At 44.4% G+C, this 22512-nt stretch overlaps 2 protein-coding genes and 1 long non-coding RNA gene across 5 annotated transcripts; 1 reads left to right on the top strand and 2 right to left on the bottom strand.

Annotated features, from left to right (window-relative positions):
* Window positions 1–2089: 2089 nt before the first annotated feature.
* Window positions 2090–4465, bottom strand: LOC101171695 (uncharacterized). The gene is made up of 2 exons (XR_013650594.1): window positions 4100–4465; window positions 2090–3460 (listed from the first exon to the last, which is right to left on the bottom strand). It is a non-coding gene; the product is annotated as an uncharacterized LOC101171695 (long non-coding RNA).
* A 1527-nt stretch (window positions 4466–5992) lies between these two features.
* Window positions 5993–7174, top strand: sft2d3 (SFT2 domain containing 3). Its single transcript, XM_004078777.5, has one exon. It carries the CDS (start codon window positions 6044–6046, stop codon window positions 6710–6712), a length of 669 nt encoding a protein of 222 aa, XP_004078825.1. The 5' UTR covers window positions 5993–6043; the 3' UTR covers window positions 6713–7174.
* A 219-nt stretch (window positions 7175–7393) lies between these two features.
* Window positions 7394–22077, bottom strand: wdr33 (WD repeat domain 33). Of its 3 annotated transcripts, none has more exons than XM_023965628.2 (21): window positions 21883–22077; window positions 20403–20621; window positions 19135–19203; window positions 18918–19022; window positions 18739–18834; window positions 18343–18494; window positions 12725–12822; window positions 12509–12635; window positions 12278–12432; window positions 12115–12193; window positions 11920–12030; window positions 11213–11307; window positions 11044–11130; window positions 10837–10976; window positions 10612–10764; window positions 9067–9750; window positions 8927–8984; window positions 8480–8801; window positions 8265–8407; window positions 8011–8190; window positions 7394–7817 (listed from the first exon to the last, which is right to left on the bottom strand). In XM_023965628.2, the coding sequence occupies exons 2-21, from the start codon at window positions 20604–20606 to the stop codon at window positions 7699–7701; spliced, it is 3177 nt and encodes a 1058-aa protein (XP_023821396.1). In that variant the 5' UTR covers window positions 20607–20621; window positions 21883–22077; the 3' UTR covers window positions 7394–7698. The 3 variants fall into 3 exon arrangements, with proteins under 3 accessions (XP_023821396.1, XP_023821394.1, XP_023821395.1); XM_023965626.2 differs by having other exon boundaries at window positions 8480–8804; window positions 21883–22076; XM_023965627.2 differs by lacking the exon at window positions 21883–22077 and adding an exon at window positions 21527–21666 and having other exon boundaries at window positions 8480–8804.
* Window positions 22078–22512: the final 435 nt, after the last annotated feature.

Below are 22512 nucleotides of genomic sequence, written 5' to 3'. Positions count from 1 at the left end.
TAAATAATTTAAGAATCATTGGGTTAAATGAATTAAAAGCTATTGTTTCTTAGATGCTCGGCCAGAGAGTTGTATTACCTGATGGCACGAGGAACAAAAGATTTCTTCAGTCTGTCTGTGGAGCAGCAATGGGACAGCAGTCTATTGCAGAATGTACTCCTGCTGGTGAAGGCCTTGTGTAGAGGATGTGAGGGATTCATCTTGATGGCCATGAATCTGGTCAGAGTGTTCTGCTTTGCCCCCTCCTTCACAAGATCCAGCTTCAGACCCACCACAAAGCTCACCCTCTTGATGATCTTATTGAGCCTGCAGATGTTCTTCTTGCTGGTATTGCACCAGCACACAGCAGCATAGAGGAGAGCACTCTCCACCACTGACTGATAAAACATATGCAGCAATTTTGTGCAGATGTTAAAGGAGAGCAGCCTCTGGAAATACAGCCTGGACTGGCTCTTCTTGCAAAGCTGGTCCGTGTTGGTAGTCCAGTCCAGCTTGCAGTCCAACACAACCCCCAAGTACTAGTAGATCTGTACCATCTCCGTTTTTTTTATTTAACCTTTTTTTTTTAACCAGGAATGTCCCATTGAGATTAAAACCCTCTTTTCCAAGGGAGTCTCGGCCAAGAGGCAGCACATTTCAATACAAAAAATACATAAAAACAAACATTATTAAAACCACATACATCATAAAAAGCAGTGCACATTATTGTTTCAGTCAATCCATGTTCCACGTTTTCCATGTTTTCTCCCTCTATGTACACGCACTGAGGTGTTCGGACTTCTGAAGTCCAGAACCATCTCCTTGGTCTTCTGGATGTTCAGCCGCAGCTGGTTTTCCCTGCACCAGGCCACAAAGTCCTCCACCAGCCGCCCGTACTCCCTCTCCTCTTCCCATTTGACGTAGGCCACAATAGCTGCATCGTCCGAGAACTTCTGCATGTGGCAGGTTGCTGTGTCATAGTGGAAGTCAGACGAATACAGCGTGAAGAGTAGAGGAGGCAGGACTGTCTCCTGCGGTGCCCTTACACTGCAGCTGAGGGTACTGGAGACAGATCCCCCCATGAGTTTCTCCTCCAGCAGGTGAGTATCTATTGTGTTAAAGGCTCAGGAGAAATTTAAAAAAAGCATTCTCACAGTGCCACCTCCTTCATCCAGGTGTGCATAGGTACAGTGTAACAAGAAGAGGATTGCGTCCTCCACCCCCACTCTCTCCCTGTATGCAAACTGCAGTGGATCTTAGACATGCTGCACTTGTGGCTTCAGCTGCAGCAGAACTTACGTCTTAACCCCTTGTGATGACCCCACCCTTGCATTGACGTGTTCTCCCTACCATGACAAAGGTGGATAAAGGTGGAAAGATTTCATGTAATCCATGGACACCAGTGAAGATCACAAATCATTGAAGAAAAAAGGCTTAGCGCACTGTCTAGTGGGTCTAGATGACCCAACTCCCAATGTTAACATGCCTAAGATAGCACAAGGGTTAAAAGTCTTCATCACATGTGAGGTCACTGCTACAGGCTGATAGTCCTTGTTTTCTTTAGGATGCCTGACTTTGGGGAGAGGAACAATACATGAGGCCTTCCACAGGATGGAACATGTCCCAAGTCCAGGCTTAGGTTGAAAAGATACAGAAGAGGAGACCCAAACTCATTTGCACAAGTTTTCAACAGCCTCCTGAACTTTATGATAATTTTCTTATTTTCATTAAGGCAAAAATAAAAAAAAGTTCCCCTGATTCTATTCTTGTTTTTATTTTTACCCTCTCTGGTTAATGCGGGACAGCAGGCCTTCAAACTCGGTCAGAGAGAGAACATATTTGGGACTTTAAGTTTAATTTTAAACATGTGCGGCCAACAACAAAATCCAGCTTTGGACGCTCTTAAAATGCAAGTGGGGCAGCGCATCAATGTGCTACCTTCTCTTCTCCCACGCCTGAAATTGTGCACGCTGGACGGGGCAGATCATGGAGCTTGTTCAATGCACACGTGCTACTGGACCGCTGTGACATCACAACAGCTCATTGATTCAAACCGAGCGTCTTTGCAACAGTTTGACTGATTAAGGAGAAATACTCAGAAATGCAAAAATTAAATTATTTTTTTATTACATTTGTTCTCTTTCATAAGAAAAATGCTGCAAGTACATATCAAAAACTGAAAAAACAGGATTTTTTTGCATGGGGAATTGAATCCATTGCAGATTGATCTAAACTAGAGCTGAGAACTCTGAGCATGTCGTTACTATATGAATTGCAAACAAATATCAGTCGTTCAACGTTACAGAGATGCTTCTGTTTATTATTTGTTATGAGCTTTTCTCTTGAATAGAGCATGCTTAAAGCATTGACTAAAGTTAAACAGAGTTTGTGAAACTTTGACACAATTATTTTTACTTTCACTACAAGCGATACTGGCCACAAATGTTGGTTATCAACCACTTTGAGTGCAACCCTGAAAAAAAGCCCAGTATTTGATCACTATGATCCAGAAAACAAAACCCTACAACTTTGATATTAGGTCATCTTTTTTGGAGCTGAATTCTGCAGTAATCACATTACTCAGTGTCTTTGGTTGTTTTTGAGATTAAACTTGTTTTTTTCAGCCTTTAAGAATTTTTGGTTCAGGTTTTTCTGCAGACGTTTTTTCCTCAGTCACAGAAGTATAAATACTAGAAGGAAAAGGTCACTGATGATTCAAGTGGTTGTTGACAGATCTCTGGAACCTGATTGGCTCAATAAAATGAATCAAAACTAGGTGTGGGGTCCTTTGTGGTACATGTCTCCTACTTTACAACAGTCTTTGCCTCTTTGCTAAAGGTTTAGATGCTCTTCTGGATTTATTTCTTGATGCCATCACCTGAGACTGTAGAATTTGAGAGGGGCGGGACATCAGGGGTGACTTGGGTACAAAGGTTACCCAGCTGTTCCCGGTAAGTGGTGCTTTTTCCAACGGTCTAGAAATGGGCGGGGGCTCCTGAGCCACCCTGACTGTGTTTCGGCCATACAGCCTCCTCTCGTACTGCAGTAGCTGCTCCCAAAAGCCAGAGTTCAGTCGGACAAAGGGCCGGCTCTCCTGGACCCAGTGGTGAGCCTGGCGCAGTGTTACACCGCGGTGACGCATCAAATACGCCATGACCAGCGCTGGCGAGCGGCTCATCCCTGCAGCGCAGTGCACAAGGGTGCCTCCGTCACGGTTACCATGGATACGGTCAGCCACCCGGTCGAAGTGGTCACTGAGCCGGGCAGAGGGCAGGTCGCACACAGGGACACGCAAACACTCCACACCGGGGTAGGCGGGGCAGGCGTGGTTTAGTGTGGCGTTGACAATCAGGGTGATGCCTTTCTGTGACACCAGCGCCGCATTAAGTGGAGCGTCGGCACCACTCAGGAACAGGGTGGACGTGACCTGAGACAGCAACATCTGCACTAATGAAGACCCCACAGCTGGCTTCAGGTCTACCTGTTGAATAAAAACAAGTGGCAGAAAAGTTAAAGACAAGAACAGACCTCTGAATATCACACAAAGCCTCCATCCAGCTTCTGAACTGGCTTGGTTTGGTTCAGGGTTACAGGGCTGCTGGATCCGCAAAGGTGGGGTTTGCCCTGAACAGGTAACCAGTCCTTCGTAGAGCCACACAGAGACGTACAATCACACCCACTCATTTCCACATCTAAGGGGCAATTTAGAGACACCAATTAGCCTTTGAAGGATGTTTTTGGACTGTGGGATAAAGCCAGGGTTCCTGGAGAAAACCCATACATGTACAGGGAGAACATGCAAACTCCACACAGTAAGAAACGAGCCAGGATTCCAACCAGAGCCTTCTCACTGTGAAGCGAGAGTGCTGCACTGCACCGCCGTGCAGGCCAGTGATAGAACCAAAATCCGAAAATTTAACATGTTCAAAAAAGATCTAAACTTCTCAAACCTTTTACTCCAATTTAATGTGGAGATAGGTTTTGGTATTTGACTTAGAAGAAAACCAACAGTGTAGCTCAGCTGTAAGACCCAACAATAGTAAGCTGATAGGCCAGTTTAGCACAAAAAGGTATGGTTAGACACACACTAAGGAAAAATAGAAGCTTAAGTTAACATTACCTTTAACTGCAGGGAGTTTTCTTTTCCCACACCATGACACTCCCTCCTTTCAGTGAAGATTCTGAGCACAGAAACTGTTTCACGTTCATCTGAAGGAGACTTTCAAACCCAGACCTCCGTCATTCATTCTCTGATCTTCTGGGTCGGCACATGTCACACAGGCTTGTGTTTCTTCTGGTTCCACTTGGGAACTTTAAAGTTCTGTGGGTCTCTAGCAGAGCAGAACACGCCTCTCCTTTAGTTTCATTCATGAAGATTTTTCAGCGGCTGAATGTTCTCTTAGGTCCGGTCAGCAGACAGAACCCACCAGAGTTAAACCGTGAAGGAGCTACCTGCTACTGCTGCCTCCTCTGCTCTCTGAATCTGAAACCCAGTCACCCTACATGGCTGTGAGTCTCTCTGGCCAATCACTGCAGGGGTTAATTTGAGAACTTGGAGTTAGAACTAAACAGGGAGAAGCTGCTTTTAGCTTCTCACGGCTTCAATGAACAGATGTGCTCCAAGTCTTTCTGCATTCCAGTCTGACCCTAAACTGCTGCTCTCTTCTGGTTCCTTTCTTTAAAATGATGAACTCTTGTTGTTTCTTGTTTTTTTTTATCCTTTCAAAGCTTTTTGGATCTTTGGTATTTTGAGTGGCATCTGTGTGTAAAGACTAATATGCAAATAAAGCTGCTCTGCTTATATTTTGCTGTTGCTCCAGTCCTGAGGTTCCCCTCGTTTCCACAATAAAATCACAAATAATTCAGCATCACTGTCAAAAAAATAAAAAATTAAATTGTCATAGGCTGGTCCGGGAAATTTGTTCCAAACTTCTTTCAGCTGTTTTAAACATTCTGTATCAAAACGGCCAGGTTCTTTGGGTGAGTCCTGCATCTACCGCTGGTTTGCTCACTGTTATGCTTTGAGAAATAATAACTAAAAGTTGATGGAAAAGAATTCAACCCTTAAGTCCATTGTGTTATTAAAAAGGGAAGAGTTTCAGATGTTCAACAGGAAAAAGGAACCAGACTTTTAACAATTTAGCAGGATTTGGGCTCCTTTACTTGAACTTTTAAAACATTTCCTTCTGGTTATGTATTAATCAAGCCTAAAGAATTGACTTAGAATGGTACGTTTAATATAAGCAAATAAATCAGTCGTTTTGTTTTTTCCATTCAAATGTTCCCCTCAGGTTTTTCCTTAACTGCAGTCTTCCAAGTCTGCAGCTAAGGAGAAACCTGTTTGTCACATGTGGGTAGGACTCAAACAGTGCAGCAATAACACAGCTCAGTCATTTATTAAACTAATCTGTGAAAAAAAAAATTTTTTTGGTCTTTTTGCAATATTTCCCAGAAAATACATGACTGTGGTTTCCGCACGGAGATAACTAAAATCACTTTTTGAATAAGAAATGTTTATTTAATTTAAACCATAAAATGTGTTTTTGAATTCATTAGCTTCTCTTTTTTTAAACTAAGAGTAAAAACTATTTTCAAGCATAAAAATGAAATTAATTTACTGTTTAATATTATTAAACAGTTTTTACAAATCGGTAAATGTCTGTTGTAAAGTTTTATCTTCTCTATAATTTATGATTTGCAGTTTTGCATTGGTTAATTTATTCATTCATTCATATTGACAGGTGTCTTTTAACATTTCCCTTTTCCTTCCCTCAACCGTTACCCAGTAACTGTGGAATGGAAGCAAACTTCAGCTTTTTAGTGTTTGCATTCTTACGTGCATGCTTTTGCTACATCTTAGACTTTGTGTGTTTAATGCTGATGTAAATCCTCTCAGTCACCACGATTTATTTTATAAATTAGTGTTTTGTCAGTGCTGTAATGTCACTTCTCGCCTACAGAGGGCAGCAGAAGAATGGGGGTTTAAACCAGCACCGGAAGTCCCTCTGACCTGAAGCGGAAGTTTCTTTGACTTGTAGCAGAAGTCTTGTAAACCTGTAGAGTGATGGCGGAACTGAACCGACAACTCCAGGAATACTTGGCTCAGTCCAAAGGCGGCGGGACCAGAACTATCTCGCAGTCTAGCTCCAGCACTGCAGTGGATCTGGGAGACCCAGAGCCGGTTTCTGGGAGCTGGTTCGGGCGTTGGTCCAGTCCGTGGGCCGGAGGACAACCGTCTTCTGGAGGAAACAGCGGTTTCTCCTGGCCCTGGTCGGCCGAGCCGGACCCCTGCCTGCCGGGACTGAGCCGCCGGCAGCGGCTCGTTGCTTTTGGCGTGTGCGTGTCATTCTCATCGCTCTGCTTCGGCCTGTCCGCTCTGTACGCCCCGCTGCTGCTGCTCTACGCCCGGAAGTTCGCGTTGCTCTGGTCGCTCGGATCCCTGTTTGCCATCGCTGCCGCCGCGGTCCTGCGGGGGCCCAGCAAGTTGGCCGCCGGACTGCCCACCTCTCCAGGAGCGGCGGTGTACCTGTGCGCCCTCGGGGGGACCCTTTACGCGGCGCTGAGCCTTCACAGCACCGTGCTGACGGCGCTTGGAGCCGCGCTGCAGGTCGCAGTCATCGGTGGGTTCGTGGTGTCGCTGATACCCGGAGGGAGCGCTGGGATGAGGCTGGTTGGCGGCATGGCGGCCTCCGCCATCAAAAGGACCGTGACAGGAAAAACCTTACCGATCTGAAGCAGTCAGTGAACCGACTGATCACCTATATGACTAAAATGAACCCTGCGCGCGGACTGTCAGGCGCAGACGTTTGTGCTAAAGGAGCGTCACTTCATGGATCGGTGCACGAGCAGGTCCAGTGGTTTAGTTGAAGCATTCCTCCTGTGACTACGGATTTAACTAAGTTTTCTGAAAATAAACTTTTCTGTTACTGTTAACCTATTAAGGCGGTTATTACACACAGCAGCCACAGGGTGGCGCTGTGTCCCCTTGCAGGAACCCTAAAGGCTGCAGGTTCCAGGGTACATTTGAAATGGAGGCAAACAGGTCGAACACCACCAGGTTCTGACTGCTCAGCCCTGCAGAGAAGAGCTGAACAGCTGATTCTCAGGTTTTATGACCTGCTGGCGCTTGGAGCCCCCTCCTCCCAACATACAGACACTTCTCTACACGAACCAAAATAAAATGACTCCCACAACATCTTAAGTGTCATAATCTCTATCGTTATTTTCCCTCTGGAACACGATCTCATGAATCCGTCTGGATAGAGCCGCTCTGACTGGAAAGTTTCTGCTTCTCTAACAGCGTCTAGATCAATGAAGCGTGAACACTCGTACCTTTTTATTAAAATCTTTAAACCCACACCACAACACCCCCCTGTGAGATGGTATCCGCATGAAAGAAGAAGCAACTATAGAGCAGAGTCACCGATTTTATTCACCACTGAAGAAACACCTGTTTGTGTCATGTGATCCCCACTTCCTGTCAAGTGGTGGGGGGGGGTTCAAAGTCTGGAGGTGTGAATCTTGGGGAACGACACGAACACGTAGAAATCTGTTAGAAAAAACTGCAAACAGACATGGCTCCAGTTCTGTACACGCCTCTCCAGCCGCTGCAAAGCATCATGTGACAGGTCACATGACCTATAGTCCATCTGGAAGTTTTTGAAGGATTCTGGGATCTAAAGGAGGGGGAGTCACAGGAGAAGGGGTATTCAGTCAAAACTACCGGCCCCGCACACCACCCCGCAGTGCTCCTCTAGGAGGGGGTCCTCCTCTTCTGGATCCTGGACCAGGTCCACCGGGACCCCATCCACCCCTCCCACCTCTGCCAGAGGGACGACCTGCAGACAGAAAACAGCATGTACGGAAATTGAGGCAATAAACGGGAAAATGGAAGAAAAACAAAATATGAGAGGTGCACGTCTGCAACTCGAGAAAAGCCTTGATTACTGTTCCCAGGTCGATCATAAACACATTGAAATAGTTTTAAAGACATATCCCTGTGGTACACCAAAGGTCTGTGTGTGTTTGTACCTCCATCAGCGACAGGGGAGTCTCGCTCCCGCGGGTCACCCGTTCCAGGCCCATCCTGCCATGGACGCTTGCGAGGGGGCAGGGAGGCCATGTCCATCCCCTGCAGGGATGAGGAGCGCTCCCGGCCGGCGGGAGACGAGCCGTCGTGCATTTGTGACCCGTCTCGATAACCATCATGACCTAAAACAAAACAAAGTTTACAATCTAGAAGTGTGGCCCTAACCTCTCACATACCCCATGGTCAAGATCCTAACCTCCCCCTCCTCGTGGTGGCCTCCCTCGGCCCCCGTTGTCCCACCCCCGGCCGATCTCTTCGCCACCATCATAGCCTTCGTCCTGGCCGTACTCATCAGAGTAACCTTGACCTCCAGTCCGACCCTGGCCCCCTCCTCTGAACCTGCAACAGAATATAGATAAGAACCAGAAACTGGTGCGAGGTTACGTCCCACTAACAGTGTCAGAGTCTCACCTATCGTCCCGCCGTCCTCGGAAGTCTCCCCCTCCGTAACGGTCTTCGTGTCCCCAGCTCCCTTCGTTTCCGCCCCCTCTGTGTCCTCCCCCTCGGTGGCCCCCGCCTCTGTGGCCCCCACCTCCTCTGCCCTGATATCCCGGACCTGTCCTCCAGCCATCATCTCCTCTGCCATGGTAATCCTGCCCCCCCTCAAACTCCTGCTGTCCTCTGCGGCCCTGCTGGTTGTCCCCCCAATACGGTCCAGAACTTTGATCTGGTCCTCCAGGTCCCTGCCGGTTGGGAGGACCCATGTGGTGGCTTGGGGGTGGCCCCCGAGGGTCTGCTGGGTCAGAAAGAGAAACAAAGTTTTGTTAGAAAGCATTTGATGGGGGGGGGGGGGGGGGGGGGGGGGGCATGGAAGCGTCCGTGATTTGACAAAGGCCCTCGTGGACCAGGCTGCCTCACCTTTGCTGTTGGGCCCTTGCTGGCCCATCCCATGCATCATGGGCCCCGAGTTCTGCCCCTGTGAGACCAGAACAGAGTTAATCCACTTCCAAGGTCTGAACCTGGACCAGGTCCTGAAAACTGGTTCAAGATCTGCTCACCTGGTGCTGCATGTAGGGGGGCTCCTGCATATTTCCGTGAGGCCCCTGCATGTTCCCATGAGGCTCCTGCATGTTATTTGTGGGCCCCTGCATGTTATTCGGGGGACCCTGCATATTTCCAGAGTGCATTCCTCCTTGGGGGCCCTGCATGTTGCCCATCCCATAGTTGGTGGGCATGTTGCCATGTGTCCTTGTCGGAGGGCCCATCATTCCACCCTGCATAGACCCCTGAGGGCCCATTATGTTCCCCTGAGGGGGCATCATTCCCCCTTGAGGTGGGGGCCCTTGTGAGTCCCTTGGGCCTATTCCTCGAGGTGGGGGCCCCATCATTCCTCCAGGGGGCCCCTGCATCCCTCTAGGTCCCATGCCGTGAGGCCCTTGAGGGCCCATGTTCCTTGGGGGGCCAGGATGTCTCTGTCCTTGCATGTCTGAGGGTCCCATCATGCCCTGAGAGGGCCCCTGATGGCCCTGAGGTCCAGAGGGCGGCCCCATCTGTCCAGGCTGCATGAAACCGGGGCCCATGGGGGTCCCCATGTTGTTGGGCATATGCTGAGGGGCCATGTTAGGAGCAAAACCCTGCTGGCCAGGAGGCATGGGGCCCCCGGGGCCAGAGTAGGGCATTGAGCCTGGTCCCTGTGGGGGGCCGACATTTCCCTCTTGGTGTATCCGGTCCATCTTCATTTGCTGTAGAGACACAGAACCAGAACTCAGTCAGTCTGGGTTCTAGCCAGGTCCAGACGGGCGTCCCGCAAAACTAAGATGAGAAGAAACCCGGATTTTCCAGAGATCTGGACTGGAAAATTCACGAAAGCCAGATCCATGAGTCCAGTTTAGATGGCGGCTTTTCTTGCTGTGCTAAATCTTTACCCCATAACCCTAAAAAATATTTAAATTATTCTGAATCAAGTTACCATAGTGATGGATTCAATCAGATAATCCAAGTGGTTAAAGCCAATAACTGAGTAATTTTTCAGTCAGAGGGTCGTTTCTGGGACTATTTTCCTTCATTTTTTGTACATTAAAATATTACTTATGTAATTTTTTTAATGTAAATTCAATAAAAATTGTAAATACTTGATACTAGATAAAACAATCCAACAGAAGATGAAAACGTTTGTTTGTACTGGGAGGAGTTGGAGTCCTGCAGGTGAGATGCAGTGACTGGCAGGTGAGTCTGGTAAGGATGCTCAGCAATAACAAAACAACATGAACAGCTTAACAGCTTTAACTGCAACTGTTTCAGTCTGAACTCTCCAACAGAACGAGCTGCTGCTGCCGGGAACGACGTGTCCCTCAGCCCTGTAGCTCTGAAAACCCCCAGACAAAATGATCACAGACCAGGTCTAGATTATGAACTTCTACATTCATTTTTGTGCATCAATCTGGTTTGAAAACATCTTGGATCTTCATATATGGAACTGTTTGCTGCTCAGATATCAAAAGTATAATTCCTCTGAGATGTTTCATTTTTAAAAATGCCACAACGTTTGTGGTATATCCTGATGGTACTGATGTGTGTTTGTGTTGTATTGTGCGCGTGTGCACCTCCAGCAGTATGGGGTTGGTGTACTGCAGTGCAGCCATCTCCTGCTCCAACTCCGCCTGCGTCTTCTTTTTCATGTCCACCTTCTGTTCCAGCTTTCGGTCTTTGGGTAAATCTCCAGGAGGCATCATGGGAACTTTGTTCTCAGCCCAGGCCTGCACACAGACGTGCACTTTCAGCCAGACGTGCGCGCTTTAGCTCACCCTGACCACAGGTGAGGTTCTTACCTGCTGAAACTGCGCAGGGATGGGTTTGGCATAAGGAACCTTCTTCTGAGGGACCTTCTTGGAGTCTCGGCCCATGACCTCCTCCATGCCCCAGTCCAGACCAGGGATGGACATTTCCACATCTGGAGCTGCATCTTTATCTGCGAAGGACCAACATAGGTGAGATCTATAGATGACGAGAACTGGAGGTAAGTTCACAACTCGTACTGCTCTGCTCCTGCTCCATGGCGGCCTTCAGCTGCTCAGGGATACCCATCCCAGGGATGGAGGCCATGCTGTTGGGCTCCACGTCATCTGGGAAAACAGAGACAGGACATTCAGCTGAAAGGAAGTTAAAGCACAAAAGTCTTAGTGAAGTTTGTCTCCTGCAGCTTACCGTACTCCACACCGTCCTCTGACATCCCTGGAAGCAGGTTCAGGTTGTACCTGTCCCTCATCTTGTCTCCGGGCCGGTTTCTAGTCCAGAATTTACTGAGGAGGAGCACACCGGAGTTCATACATCAGAACACAAATAAACCTATGAAAATAGAGTCTCCATGGTTCATATTTAAGTTGAGCTCCCCCTGCTGGCCAGAAAGCAACAGCTGCCCTGTGGCTGAGCATTTCTGAGGCCAAAATCAGCTTAAATTTTCAAAATAACAGCGGCCTGCTTTATCTGAGGTTCTAATCACAAAGGAAACAGAGCAAGACTTTGTTTTTTTAGACTCCAGAGAGGAAGAGGATGTGGATTCGTGTAATTAAATGAGCTGGCGTCTCCAGGGAAACAGGCTCCTGCTGTGTCATAATACACTCACATATACAACAAACCTGAGAATCAAATTAAGTTCATCAGAACGAATTATCACAATAAAAATATATTACATATAGAAATTTAATGAATATACATTGTATTTATATAATTATAATAATTAACCATTTAACTCAACTAAATTATCATCAACTTAAACGTAAACTTAAGATTCAGTCATACTTAATGTAATTAAGTGTAACCAACCATGATATACAAATACATGCAGCATAACCTGCGCGTGGACGTGGGTCACGTATGTGCACCTATGTGCACATACGTGACCAAGCGTTCACCTGGTGTGGTCGTTGGAGCCGGAGCACAGGATGTGACCCAGCGGGTGCCAGGCCAGACTCCAGATCATCCCCTCATGGGCCATCTCCATGCCTCCCACCTCCTTCTCCACCCTGCCAAACAAAAAGGACTGTAAACAAAGGCCAGCTGGAGTCCTGTGGGGTTCTGGAAGTTCTGCTGGACTCCGTCTTTCTAACCCAGTGTGCCAGAAGAGCAGCGAGCCATCAGAGCCTCCGCTGGCGAATAGACCCTCATGAACGGGATGCCAGGCAACCGCTGCCGACAGAGAAGATTGGTCAGAAACAGAGAGAACAGTCAGCTGCTTGAGTTTTGGCCTGGTTTAGCTGTCGGGTTCCTCACCTGTGGCCTCCTTTTTGTGCCCTCTGAACACCTGCAGCTCCTCCTTCAGGTTCCTGATGTCGAACAGCTTGCAGAGGTGATCGCGGGATGCCGTCAGAAGCCAGTTCCCGTTCAGGTTCCACTTCACCTCCATCACTGTATTCTTGTGGGCATGGCTAAAGAAAAAGATGCAGGTGAGCCACTGGTTGCCATGGTAATGAATCAACCAGGAAGGGGTGTCTGTGATCTCACAGTGTGGCCAAACTTTGTCCCGTTTTGGGGTCCCAGAACTTAATGGGCTGCTGGCTGTCCTTGCTGCCTGACACCACCAGGCCTTTGGTGGGATGCCAGTCCACGCACTTCACATCAGCGCCATGACCTGCACACGCACACACAGAACATCGGGTAATGAGTCATGGCGTTCAGGCCCAGGGCTGGCTTTTTGGACTGGACCACAGCACTGCTGACCTCTGAGAATTCTCTCCTCGTGACAGCGCAGGAAGTCCCAGATTCGAACAGTGCCGTCATCTGAGCATGTGGCAAACTTGTTGTCCGTCGGAGAGAAGCTGAAGAAGAAGAGGAGTTTTCATCATCCTGAATGTACCAAACTCAAAACTGACATACTTTTGCATGTTAATTAGGCTCGAATTTTGAAAGTAGTTGACAAACAATCACACCTCATCTTTCAGAATGAAAAACCTTTTAAATTCGAAAACGTTCTTTAATCTGTCAGATTTAACCCAAATGAACAGGGTTCATCTGCAATCTGAGGCTGATTAGCTCCACCTGCTGGACACTCACAGTAAATTTCAAATAACTGAGTTTCTAAAATAGAAATGTAGATTTCCTACAGCGCAAACTCATGTTGGGGCATCTGATAGAAATTTCACAAACAGTCAAACGCTACAGCACACAAGCTTCTTCTTTTTTTAGGACCCTGCAGAAACTCTAAGTGCACGATCATGACTCATGTTCACTCATTTATTTTAGGCATCTTTCAGAATGACAATATATCTGAACGAGATGCAATAATAATTTAGAGGGCAGAGTTCAGACGGTGCCTTAAATCATACTACTGTTGAAGCAGCAGAAAAAACAGAAGTGCATGTGTCTCATGTAGACACAAGTAGATGGAGAAACCACTGAACTCCTGCTTTTTGTGACACATGAAGCCTCTGATCTCTTCAGAAAAGACGGTCAGGATTGAACCTCAATTAGGAATCCAAAATGTGACCTTAGTGTTTAAATGAACCATTTCTGTTGCCTCTCATATAATGATGCTGTTCTAAAACATTCTTAAGAGCATCAGCGTTGCAGCTTTCTGTTGTGACCAAACGGCTAAGACGTGTAAATGTGAGCAGGCAGGTTGAAGGCTGCAGCTGTTCTGTCAGAGGTCAGGAAACCAAAGTTTGGGAGCTCTGACGTTTTTCTACATTTGTGGATTTGATCCAGAATAAAACTTCAGACGTGATCGAGCCCCCTTTCTTTCTTTCTTTCTCTTCTTTTTTTTTTTTTTATGACGTGCAGAAAAAAGTTGAAGCCACCTTTGAACTGTGAACGGCACAAGTCTTTGAAAATGTAGTTCCTACAGCTGTGCAGTGAATAGTCAGTCCTAATCCTTTGGGCTCCTTTGATTATTAGAGGATAAGAAAAGTTCCAGAAAATTAAACCTATAGTATATATTACTGGGACCAAACTTTCGATTTATTTACTTTAAATTTGATACTCTTTTTGTAATAATTCCTATATTACAGGTTGTTTTAATAAAATTTGACGAAATCTGAAAACAAATGAGCGTGTCTGCATTTCCAGTGAAAATATCCATGTGAAAGCTGGAACCGTTTAAACATTAGTTTACTGGTTTTACATATGAAAATGGCCACAGTGCTTAAAATCTCTCAATTGGTTAAACAATAATCATATGAGTGTTATAAAGAAAAAGAGGGCAAAAAAAGTTACATTTTATACTGTTAAACTGTGTGTGTGGGGGGGGTAAGATAAACTGTTGATTCCAAACTATTTAACTTAAGTAGTTCTATCAAATGTAGCTGTTCTTTAAAAATATATATATTTTAAATTTGTTATTGAAATTTTCTGATGAATGATTTAAGTCTGAATGATCTTTGTGATCAAAGTTCTTTGATGTTTTTTTAATGAACAAAATTTATAAGAAAGGTAATAAAATGGGGAAAATTCCGCCCAAAAAGCTTGAACAGCAGCTTCACAGTGAAGTTTGAACTGTATGTCTGTATTTCTGTCATCTGTTTAATCTCATTTGAGTAGTAATGAAACCAAACATTAGGTAAATTTGTCCTCTGTGACGTTTTATTCTATTCTATTCCATCACGCAAAAACAGCTAACAGTGAGGGAGAGTTTGGAAATAAATTGACAAAAAAGCATCTTCTTGTTAAAAGGAACAGAGAATTCAAAGCAGCAAGGGAAAAAATAGAAAAAAACTGTTCTTGAGCTCAGATTTAAATTTTAAATTTATTTCCCCTTTTGGGCTTGTGTAAAAAATCAGCGGCTTCAGTTAAACGCCTGTTTTAGTGTTTAAGATGTTCCGATGTTTTTTCTACAGAACCAAAACCAGCCCTGCAGAACGTTTGGATTCCTCTTTCAAACTGGAGAAAAAAAGTCCTGCTTTTATTGTTTATAAAAGTGAAAAAACTGGCTTTTCAAGAGCAGCACTTCTCTGTCTGACTGCTGTGAAGGTTGGGACAGAAGAATTATGGTATGGGCTCTCAGTTGGAACATGAATGCATCAGCATAACTAGACTGTAAGAAGAAGTTGGATTTGTAATTTTCATATTCAAGGTAAACTTTACGATTCTGCAAAAGAATTCAGAAATGGTGAAATAAACCACCATCAACAGCAAAATCCAGCAGAAATACTCAAGGAAGCCCTGGAAGAAAAAGAGGAAGTCCTTCATTCTGTGTTGCCGTCTGAGTTAAAGTAAAGGTCGTGGAGGTCAGGCAGCTTCAAGAGTCAAAGGCTGAGAAAAAAGCCCTGAAGATGAAGATTCACCTGCACACAAGAGGCTGCAGACATCTTCCTCATGACTGACTATAAAAAAACATTTCCTACAAAAATGCATCAAAATGTTAACAAGAGAAAAAAAACTGAAAATGAAGCTTCTTATAATGCTATAATGACTTCAAAAGAATACAAAACTTTGAAACAGTGGCATGATCAATGCCAGAGCCTAAAATAGATAATAGTCTGGAGTTGTTAGAACAACCAGAATAAAGTTAAAAATGCTAAAGATGCTACTGACGCTTCTTGGATTACTGTCAAATAAATTTAAGTTGCTTTATTGTAGGTTTTTATAACTTAAAAATAAATTTTTTGAAAAAGCTTAAATAAAAACCCAAAAGCTTAGTGTCCCAGGCTGTGTGGACTGATGGAGATAGAAAAAAAGATGCTTCAGAGTAACAGAGCTGGAGGTGGCCTCAATATTCCTAAAAGGGGTCAAATAATCTAGTTGTCGGATTGAACTATGAATTACAGTCTTGTCCGTCTCTAAACCTTATTCTACAACTATTAAAAACTCAAAAGTAGACCAATGCTTTTATCAAGCACATATGTGGTTTTCTAGACTGTAAGGAATTTCTGAAAGCTGAATCCAATAAGAACTCAGAATCTGCCAGAAGCGTTCATGAAGAATCAGAACCTTCTCCGTTCATTTTCAGAGCAGAACTCAGCTCAGTTTTCTGAAACTCGTGGAAACAAACAGAAGCAGAATTACAAGTGGAGACCTTTGTGTTGACACCTCAAACTCTGATGCTAACTCTTTTAACTCGTGTTTGAGCCGGAACATTAAAAGGTCTCTGCAGATTTATCAACATTTAAAAAAAAGATCAGATATTTTTGTCTCATGTAAGATGGTGACAAAAAAAGGCCCTGAGGATATTTTAGAACAATCCATTTCCTGGCCGAGTGCTTTCTACTGTTGTTCAGCATTCGACACTAATATAAAATAACCACAAAATGTGGTTTTGAACCCGTCTGAAAATGTCAAAGGTGTAGATGGCCTCAGACACAGAACCAGTCAGGAGCCGCCTGTCCTTATAGACCAGAACCGTGTGTGAACCAGGATGTGATCCAGACTTTGATGATGAGGTGATACCGTAGTTGGTTTAAGTCACAGACGTGAAGGAAATCAATTCATTTTTTACAGGACCACACAAGACAAACATATGTTCAACATGGCATCCAAATGTGTGATATTTTGAGTTGAAATAAATTGCTCCAAAGTTGTTTGTAATTAATCTCAAGTGTTTTGGCGCTCAAAGACAAAGTTTCCGACCTCCTGAGGCTTCAGTATAGCTGGTTACTATGGAAACAGATTAAGGGGGCTTAAGTTAGTAACTGGATATTAAAGTTTTCTGCTTGCCAGTTATCCACAGCATCACATTTCAAACCCACATTTCCACTCAAGTTTCTGACGTCACTCATTTATAAAACTGTGGATATCAGAGAAAAAAAATCAAAGCATAGGAGAACAGACTTTTCTCCTCCTTTCCGGATACATCCAATAGTTATTTTAAAAAAAAGAAACTAAAGGCTAAACCTGTGTAACAATAGAGGAACAGACTATAGAAAACACACAAAAATGAAAAGTCAAATCAAAGTTTCGACTTTGGTGCAGACGCTGAGATTTTAGAGCTTTTTGGGATTCTCAGGGGAGTCCTTGTTTAGACTGATCCTGAAAGCTAGCGCTCCATTCTTCACACTTTCCCACGTCTGAAATGGCTCAGGTTAAATTAGTCTGAACAGAGCAACACACGGTACTATGATAAAATATAAAACCATCATGCAGACGAGGGCATCAAACAGATAAATGCATGAATACACAATTGAACTTAAGGTTTTAAACATAAAAACAAAAGTAATTTGGGGATTTTTAGGGATTTCAGAGACAAAAATACTTTGAAGTGTGATGGAGTTTCTGTCCTTTACACCTAAAAGAAGCTGTTCTATTTGACAGGAGGAGCGGATCCCAGTGAATGGGGCAGTTTGTTTCTAGAGGTGTAGGATGAGTGAGCTACATGCTGCTGTGGTGGAGCGGGAGGAGGGGGGCTGACTGACACATCACACAGGAGCACGGGGGGGGGGGGCAATGGAGGTGAAAATGAGGGAATTCAGAAAAAGAGGAGGAATAAATCTATTCTGACAGCTCCAATGTGGTCAACAGTTTTACACTGAATTACTATTTTTACTTTTTGTTCTTATGCTCCAATAAGAAACTTCAATAAAAGGATGTATGTTTTTAACTTAAGGAGTTTGTTACACACATTTCAAAACTATTCTTGGTTGATAAAATCATTAAGTGTTAATCTGAGGAGTTATTTTGAAAACCTTTTTAAATGGACTTCAATGTGGAAGAAAGGGTAAAGACCTCACTAACGCATGCTGATGCCCCTCCTGTGGGGCAAGTGCGGATGGGTGGTCTCCATAGACAACAGTTATGATCAGGTGACCAGAGCGACCACTGGTTATGACGCATTAACACAGTCTGCTGCCTCTGCACAGCTGGAAAACAAGTCTGCCTCTGGTCCTAAGCCTTTTGGGTAATGTAGTATTCAGGTGTGTTTGACTGTGTTGATGATATCACTGCCTCTTTTCAAGTAATTTTAACTTCATCCTAAAACAGAAAAGTAGAAAAGGGTTGTTTCGATGCATTATGGGAAAAGGTAGGTTCTGTGTTCCAGGATGCACATGTGGAATTCAAACCTTTATTTAAACCCAGCCAGCTGACAGTTGGAGCAGCCGGAGTGACTGTCACTTTATTTATTGATCCCTGCTGAAACTTTATTGCTTTTGGGCCTTTATTGACCTTCAGCTGAACCAGCGGGCGACCCAAACCTGCTCAGGTGAAGCATGACTTTATTTAACAGATCAGGCGGAAGTGTAAACACAGATACACGGCTCAGCAGGCACAAAGTCAACAACAGATCAGTGCAGTGCTGCAGCACACGCTTACATCTGTCATTAATGTACCACAACAAACACAACACCAGCTGAGGGGGGAGGCAGCGCCCCCCCAGGGTCTGAGCTACAGAGAATGGGAGATTGGGTAGAAACCTGGCTTCTCTAATGGCCTCCTTGTGTGCCTGGAACATCTTGACGTTGTTCATGTTGGACTGCCAGTACTTCACGTAGCCACCGTGGTCCGCCGTCAGCATCCACATGTCGTTGTGAGACCAGGTCATGGCCCGCACTGGACTGTCATGAGCCTGCACACACAAAGAGGAAGGCGGAGGTTGAAGAACTTGCACCGTTTCTAGTTTTTAGAAAATATTTGGTTCTGCAGAATTTAGTGAGCATGCTCACAACATTCTGTGCTGACAGTTCTGTTTGAAGTAACCTCAAAAGAGTCAATGAGGAATAAAAAAGGATTAACTGAACGACTGTGCGATAGGGCCCGCTGCTTCAACAGCGGGCCCACCCACCCCTTTTAGTCTAATAGCAAAGGCTCACCTGTAAGATGGTCTCAAAGTTGAAGGTAAGCCCGTTCCACAGAGTGAACTCTCCACTGGAGGCCCCGGTCACCAGCCGGCGGCCCTCAGGAGTCCACTGCAGACAGACAGGAAGCAGATTAGCTTGTATATATGTTAGTACTCACTGCATCACGTCAACAAAGCTGTGCGGCGACTCACCCTGATTACAAACACGGGACATTTGACCTTATTGGTGGAGGTCCGGACAAACTTTGTGGTGACGGCGTTCATAGGGTTGTTTTGCATCCCGATTGGAGGGACGAGCTGCAACACAAACATTTACAAAAACTGTTTATTCCCTTTCTTGCAAAATCCCCCTGAGTCTGGTCAGCTGGAACATGGAAGTGCACGCATGCGCACACTTTTCTGCACTTACATCATTGTAGCAGCCGGCATCAGGCTGGATGGCTCTAAGGTCTCTGTGGTCTCTCTGCCAAAGACGATTCTACAGAAAAAAAAGAGTTTTAAAGTGATTTATTCTGTAAAATCTCCGGCTGTTTAACGGCACAGGGTGAGTGTTTAAATAAAGTTACAACAGAAGGGGTGGGCAGATCGATCTGAGTATCGATAGTATTGATACCACGGTGAAGTATTGTTACTAGCGTGATGAGATTGATACATTCTATGCAGTTCTCCTTCAATATGTCCAGTAAAGAGCTTAAATTTGCTTATGGAGTTCATGCAAGTGCAGCCCAGTTTGGCAACATTGTCCGTCTGTGTAAACAGAGCCCTTCCTCTTCTCTCAGCTCACACCTGCAGCTCACACCTGGCCCCTCCCCTCCCTACTTCATCAGAGAATGGTGTCATTAAAGAGCCACATATTTGCACCAAAAGAAGGATTTTTCTGCTGTGTTTATATTTTTATATTTCTTAAAGTGCTGCTTTGGTTTACTTTTTTCACTGGTGACTTTAATATTTTATTACTGCACTTATTTATTTATTTTAATATATGTTCGTGATGCTGTTATACTTATATCTTTGCACATTTTTGCACTAGTTACTGTTTTCTTATTTTTATTGTTGTGCCATTACTAATGCTCATGTTCTGTCCAGTGGTTAGCGCTCTTGGCTCACAGCAAGAAAGCCCCCGGTTCAAGTCCTGGCTGGGGGACCAGAAACAGAACATTAATGGGGGACCTTTCTGTGTGGAGTTTGCATGTCCTCCCCATGCATGCATGGGTTTGCTCCATGGACTACAGCTTCCTCCCACCATCCAAAAACATGCTTCATAGGTTAATTGGTTACTCTAAATGGTCCCTGGGTCTGAATGTGAGTGTGATTGACAGATTGGCGACCTGTCCAGTATGTCCCCTGTCTTCAGCTACGGCAGCGCCGTGACCCCGAAAGGGACAAAACGGTTTAGAAGATGAATGTTCTATAATTGATTTATATGTTCAGTTCAGATTGTTTTAATTATTTAAAAGAAAGTTTGCCAAAAGTTTCTGTCCTGTGTTTTATTATAAACGTAATCAACAAAAAATTGTGTATTTCCAAAAATATTCTATAATACATTTTAAGAAAAAGTATGGATATCGAAATCGGCAATACTAGCCCTTTTCAATCAATACTCAAATCCCCGGTATAGCCCACCCCTAATTTATTGACTAATTGTGCTTAGTAATAAGTTTCAAACAGGTGTGTTACCTGAAGGTGTCTGATGACGGAGGGGTTGTAATCAATGGTCTTGCGGTTCACAGCCTTCCTCATGCGTTTCCCATCAAAAGTGAGCTGCTGCATGGCCTGCTGCTGGGCAAAGTCAGGCCTTTTGTAGAACACCTGTCGGGGAGCCTGGTGCTGGAACCGTGGCATGTGGAAGAACCGCTGGGGGGAGCCCACGTCCGTCGCCATGGTGACCAGCTAAATCTGCAGCAATAGGGAATGCAGTAAGTGACCAGTTCTACTGTCAACCTTCAGGCCAGAATACTCAGGATTAGAGAATTTAGATTTGAATTTCAGCTCTAAATGAAAAATAAAATCCCCTGATCTACTGTTCTGAAAATTACAGATTCTGAGTCAAAAGTGCTGCTGAGTTGAAGACTAGCAACCCAGGATTAAAAGAGATTATGTTTAAATTTGACTCTGCACACAGTTTCTTGGCAGATACAATTAACCAACCAAACAAAAACAAAGATTCAAAGTCCTTCAAACTGCATGTGAACAGAGAATCACCGCATGGATTAGGAAATAAGCCTCTCCACCATCGCACTGAGTTTGGGCTACGGGCGCAGAATTCCGTCAGCTTTCTGTTGCACATAAAAAACTACGGGAAGATCAGAAAAAAATTCTAAAACTCACATCCTGACTGTTACAAAGAAGCTAAAATTCTCTGACAAATAAAAGACCTTAGTTTCAACACCTGCAGCAGCAGACTGGTGACAAAGCAGTGGGTCCATGACAAGAAAAACGTTTAGGTACACTTGGCAGTTTTAGAACTTGTTTTTTTTCTTTTTACCTGACAGTCGGGTATTATCCAGATCAAATTATGGCATAGTCAGCCTGACTATGCCATATTTGATGAACACACCTGGATATTCGACTGAATATCGACATTGGTGATTGTTTAATTATAACTGTTCTAAAGTACATAATTGTCAGATGTGAAAATTGAAGCTTTTGGATTTTCATGGTAGGGTATTAAACACTGATGAACACATTTTCTTTAGAGTAGAATATATAAATATTTACAGATATGATAACGACGAAATATCGTGAACAAAAAAATTAAGGTATCTCGTTGGGTATCGCGGCAGAATAATGCTAGCACGAACCGTTGTGGAACAGAAAGCTTCGCCCCCAAATGAACCTGCACCCCTGACTGTGAACACTCTTCAGAACCGGGAAGCATACAGCAGCGGTAGAGTTTGGTTGTAAACCGAACAGAACCTCCTGTTGGCTAGCCACGCATCACGCGGCTAGCTCAGCTGCGATAACAACCTAGCTAGCAGCGGCTAATACATGTAAACACAAATGCGGCTCCTCGTGGGCCCAATGCATGGATGAAGTGATAGTAAGGTACAAATGGTTTTTATGCCCGGTTCGACATGTTTATCTTTTTGTTAAGAAAGCAGCTAAATGGCGGCGTCGCCGGAAGTCTGGTCTTTACCGCTAAAAAAAAAAAACTCACCAACGATTCCCGCAGGACACGGAGCTATCTAGCCGACATGAAATGTTTGTACTCTTTAATAACTCTTTCTTTAAGTACTACCCACGTCTGAAACTTTATTTAAACAAAACATTAACACATTTTGGGACTTTTAGCCACCAGCGGACTCCATCATTGCATCCGTTCTTCTCGGCCCTGACGAAAAGCATGTCGGGAAAGAGGAACAACGGGCGGGAGCAAACGACGAGCTTGTGCAAAGCATTGTGGGAAATTGAGTTTATGTCTGATAGACACTGATTTAAATGAACACTTATTCTGTTCTTGATGTCGACTCAGTTCACTTTAACTTACATTAAAGTTTCAAGAATCATTCCATATTAACCATGGTTAAGCAATGCTAATGAGGTTTTATAAACAGCATTTATAAAGGGTTAGGGTTGTAAAGTCATTAAATAAAACCATTAAAACTTTTGCTTCCTAACTCCAAACAAAAATCACGATTAATTATTTCAGACGTTAAGGCTTCACATGTATATTAACTAACACGATGATGCATGCATAATGCTAAGTAAGTGAATAGAGAAACTTTAGGTAATGAATTGTTATGCACTTCAGTAGAGTTTAATAATGAACAGTACTGCAAACTAATGC

Source organism: Oryzias latipes, chromosome 17 (genome assembly GCF_053564925.1).
Source record: "Oryzias latipes strain Hd-rR chromosome 17, Olatipes_Hd-rR_3.1".
NCBI lineage: Eukaryota > Metazoa > Chordata > Actinopteri > Beloniformes > Adrianichthyidae > Oryzias > Oryzias latipes.
This window is presented reverse-complemented; position numbering and strand designations above follow the sequence as displayed.

Excerpts from the sequence above, each read along its gene's own strand:
- sft2d3 (XM_004078777.5), top strand. The coding sequence starts at position 6,044 with ATGGCGGAACTGAACCGACAACTCCAGGAATACTTGGCTCAGTCCAAA.
- wdr33 (XM_023965626.2), bottom strand. The coding sequence starts at position 20,606 with ATGGCGACGGACGTGGGCTCCCCCCAGCGGTTCTTCCACATGCCACGG. Across the intron at positions 19,023-19,134 it reads ATGCCGGCTGCTACAATGAT|CTCGTCCCTCCAATCGGGAT; the intron begins GTAAGTGCAGAA and ends TTTGTGTTGCAG. Across the intron at positions 8,408-8,479 it reads CGAGGACGGCGGGACGATAG|GTTCAGAGGAGGGGGCCAGG; the intron begins GTGAGACTCTGA and ends ATTCTGTTGCAG.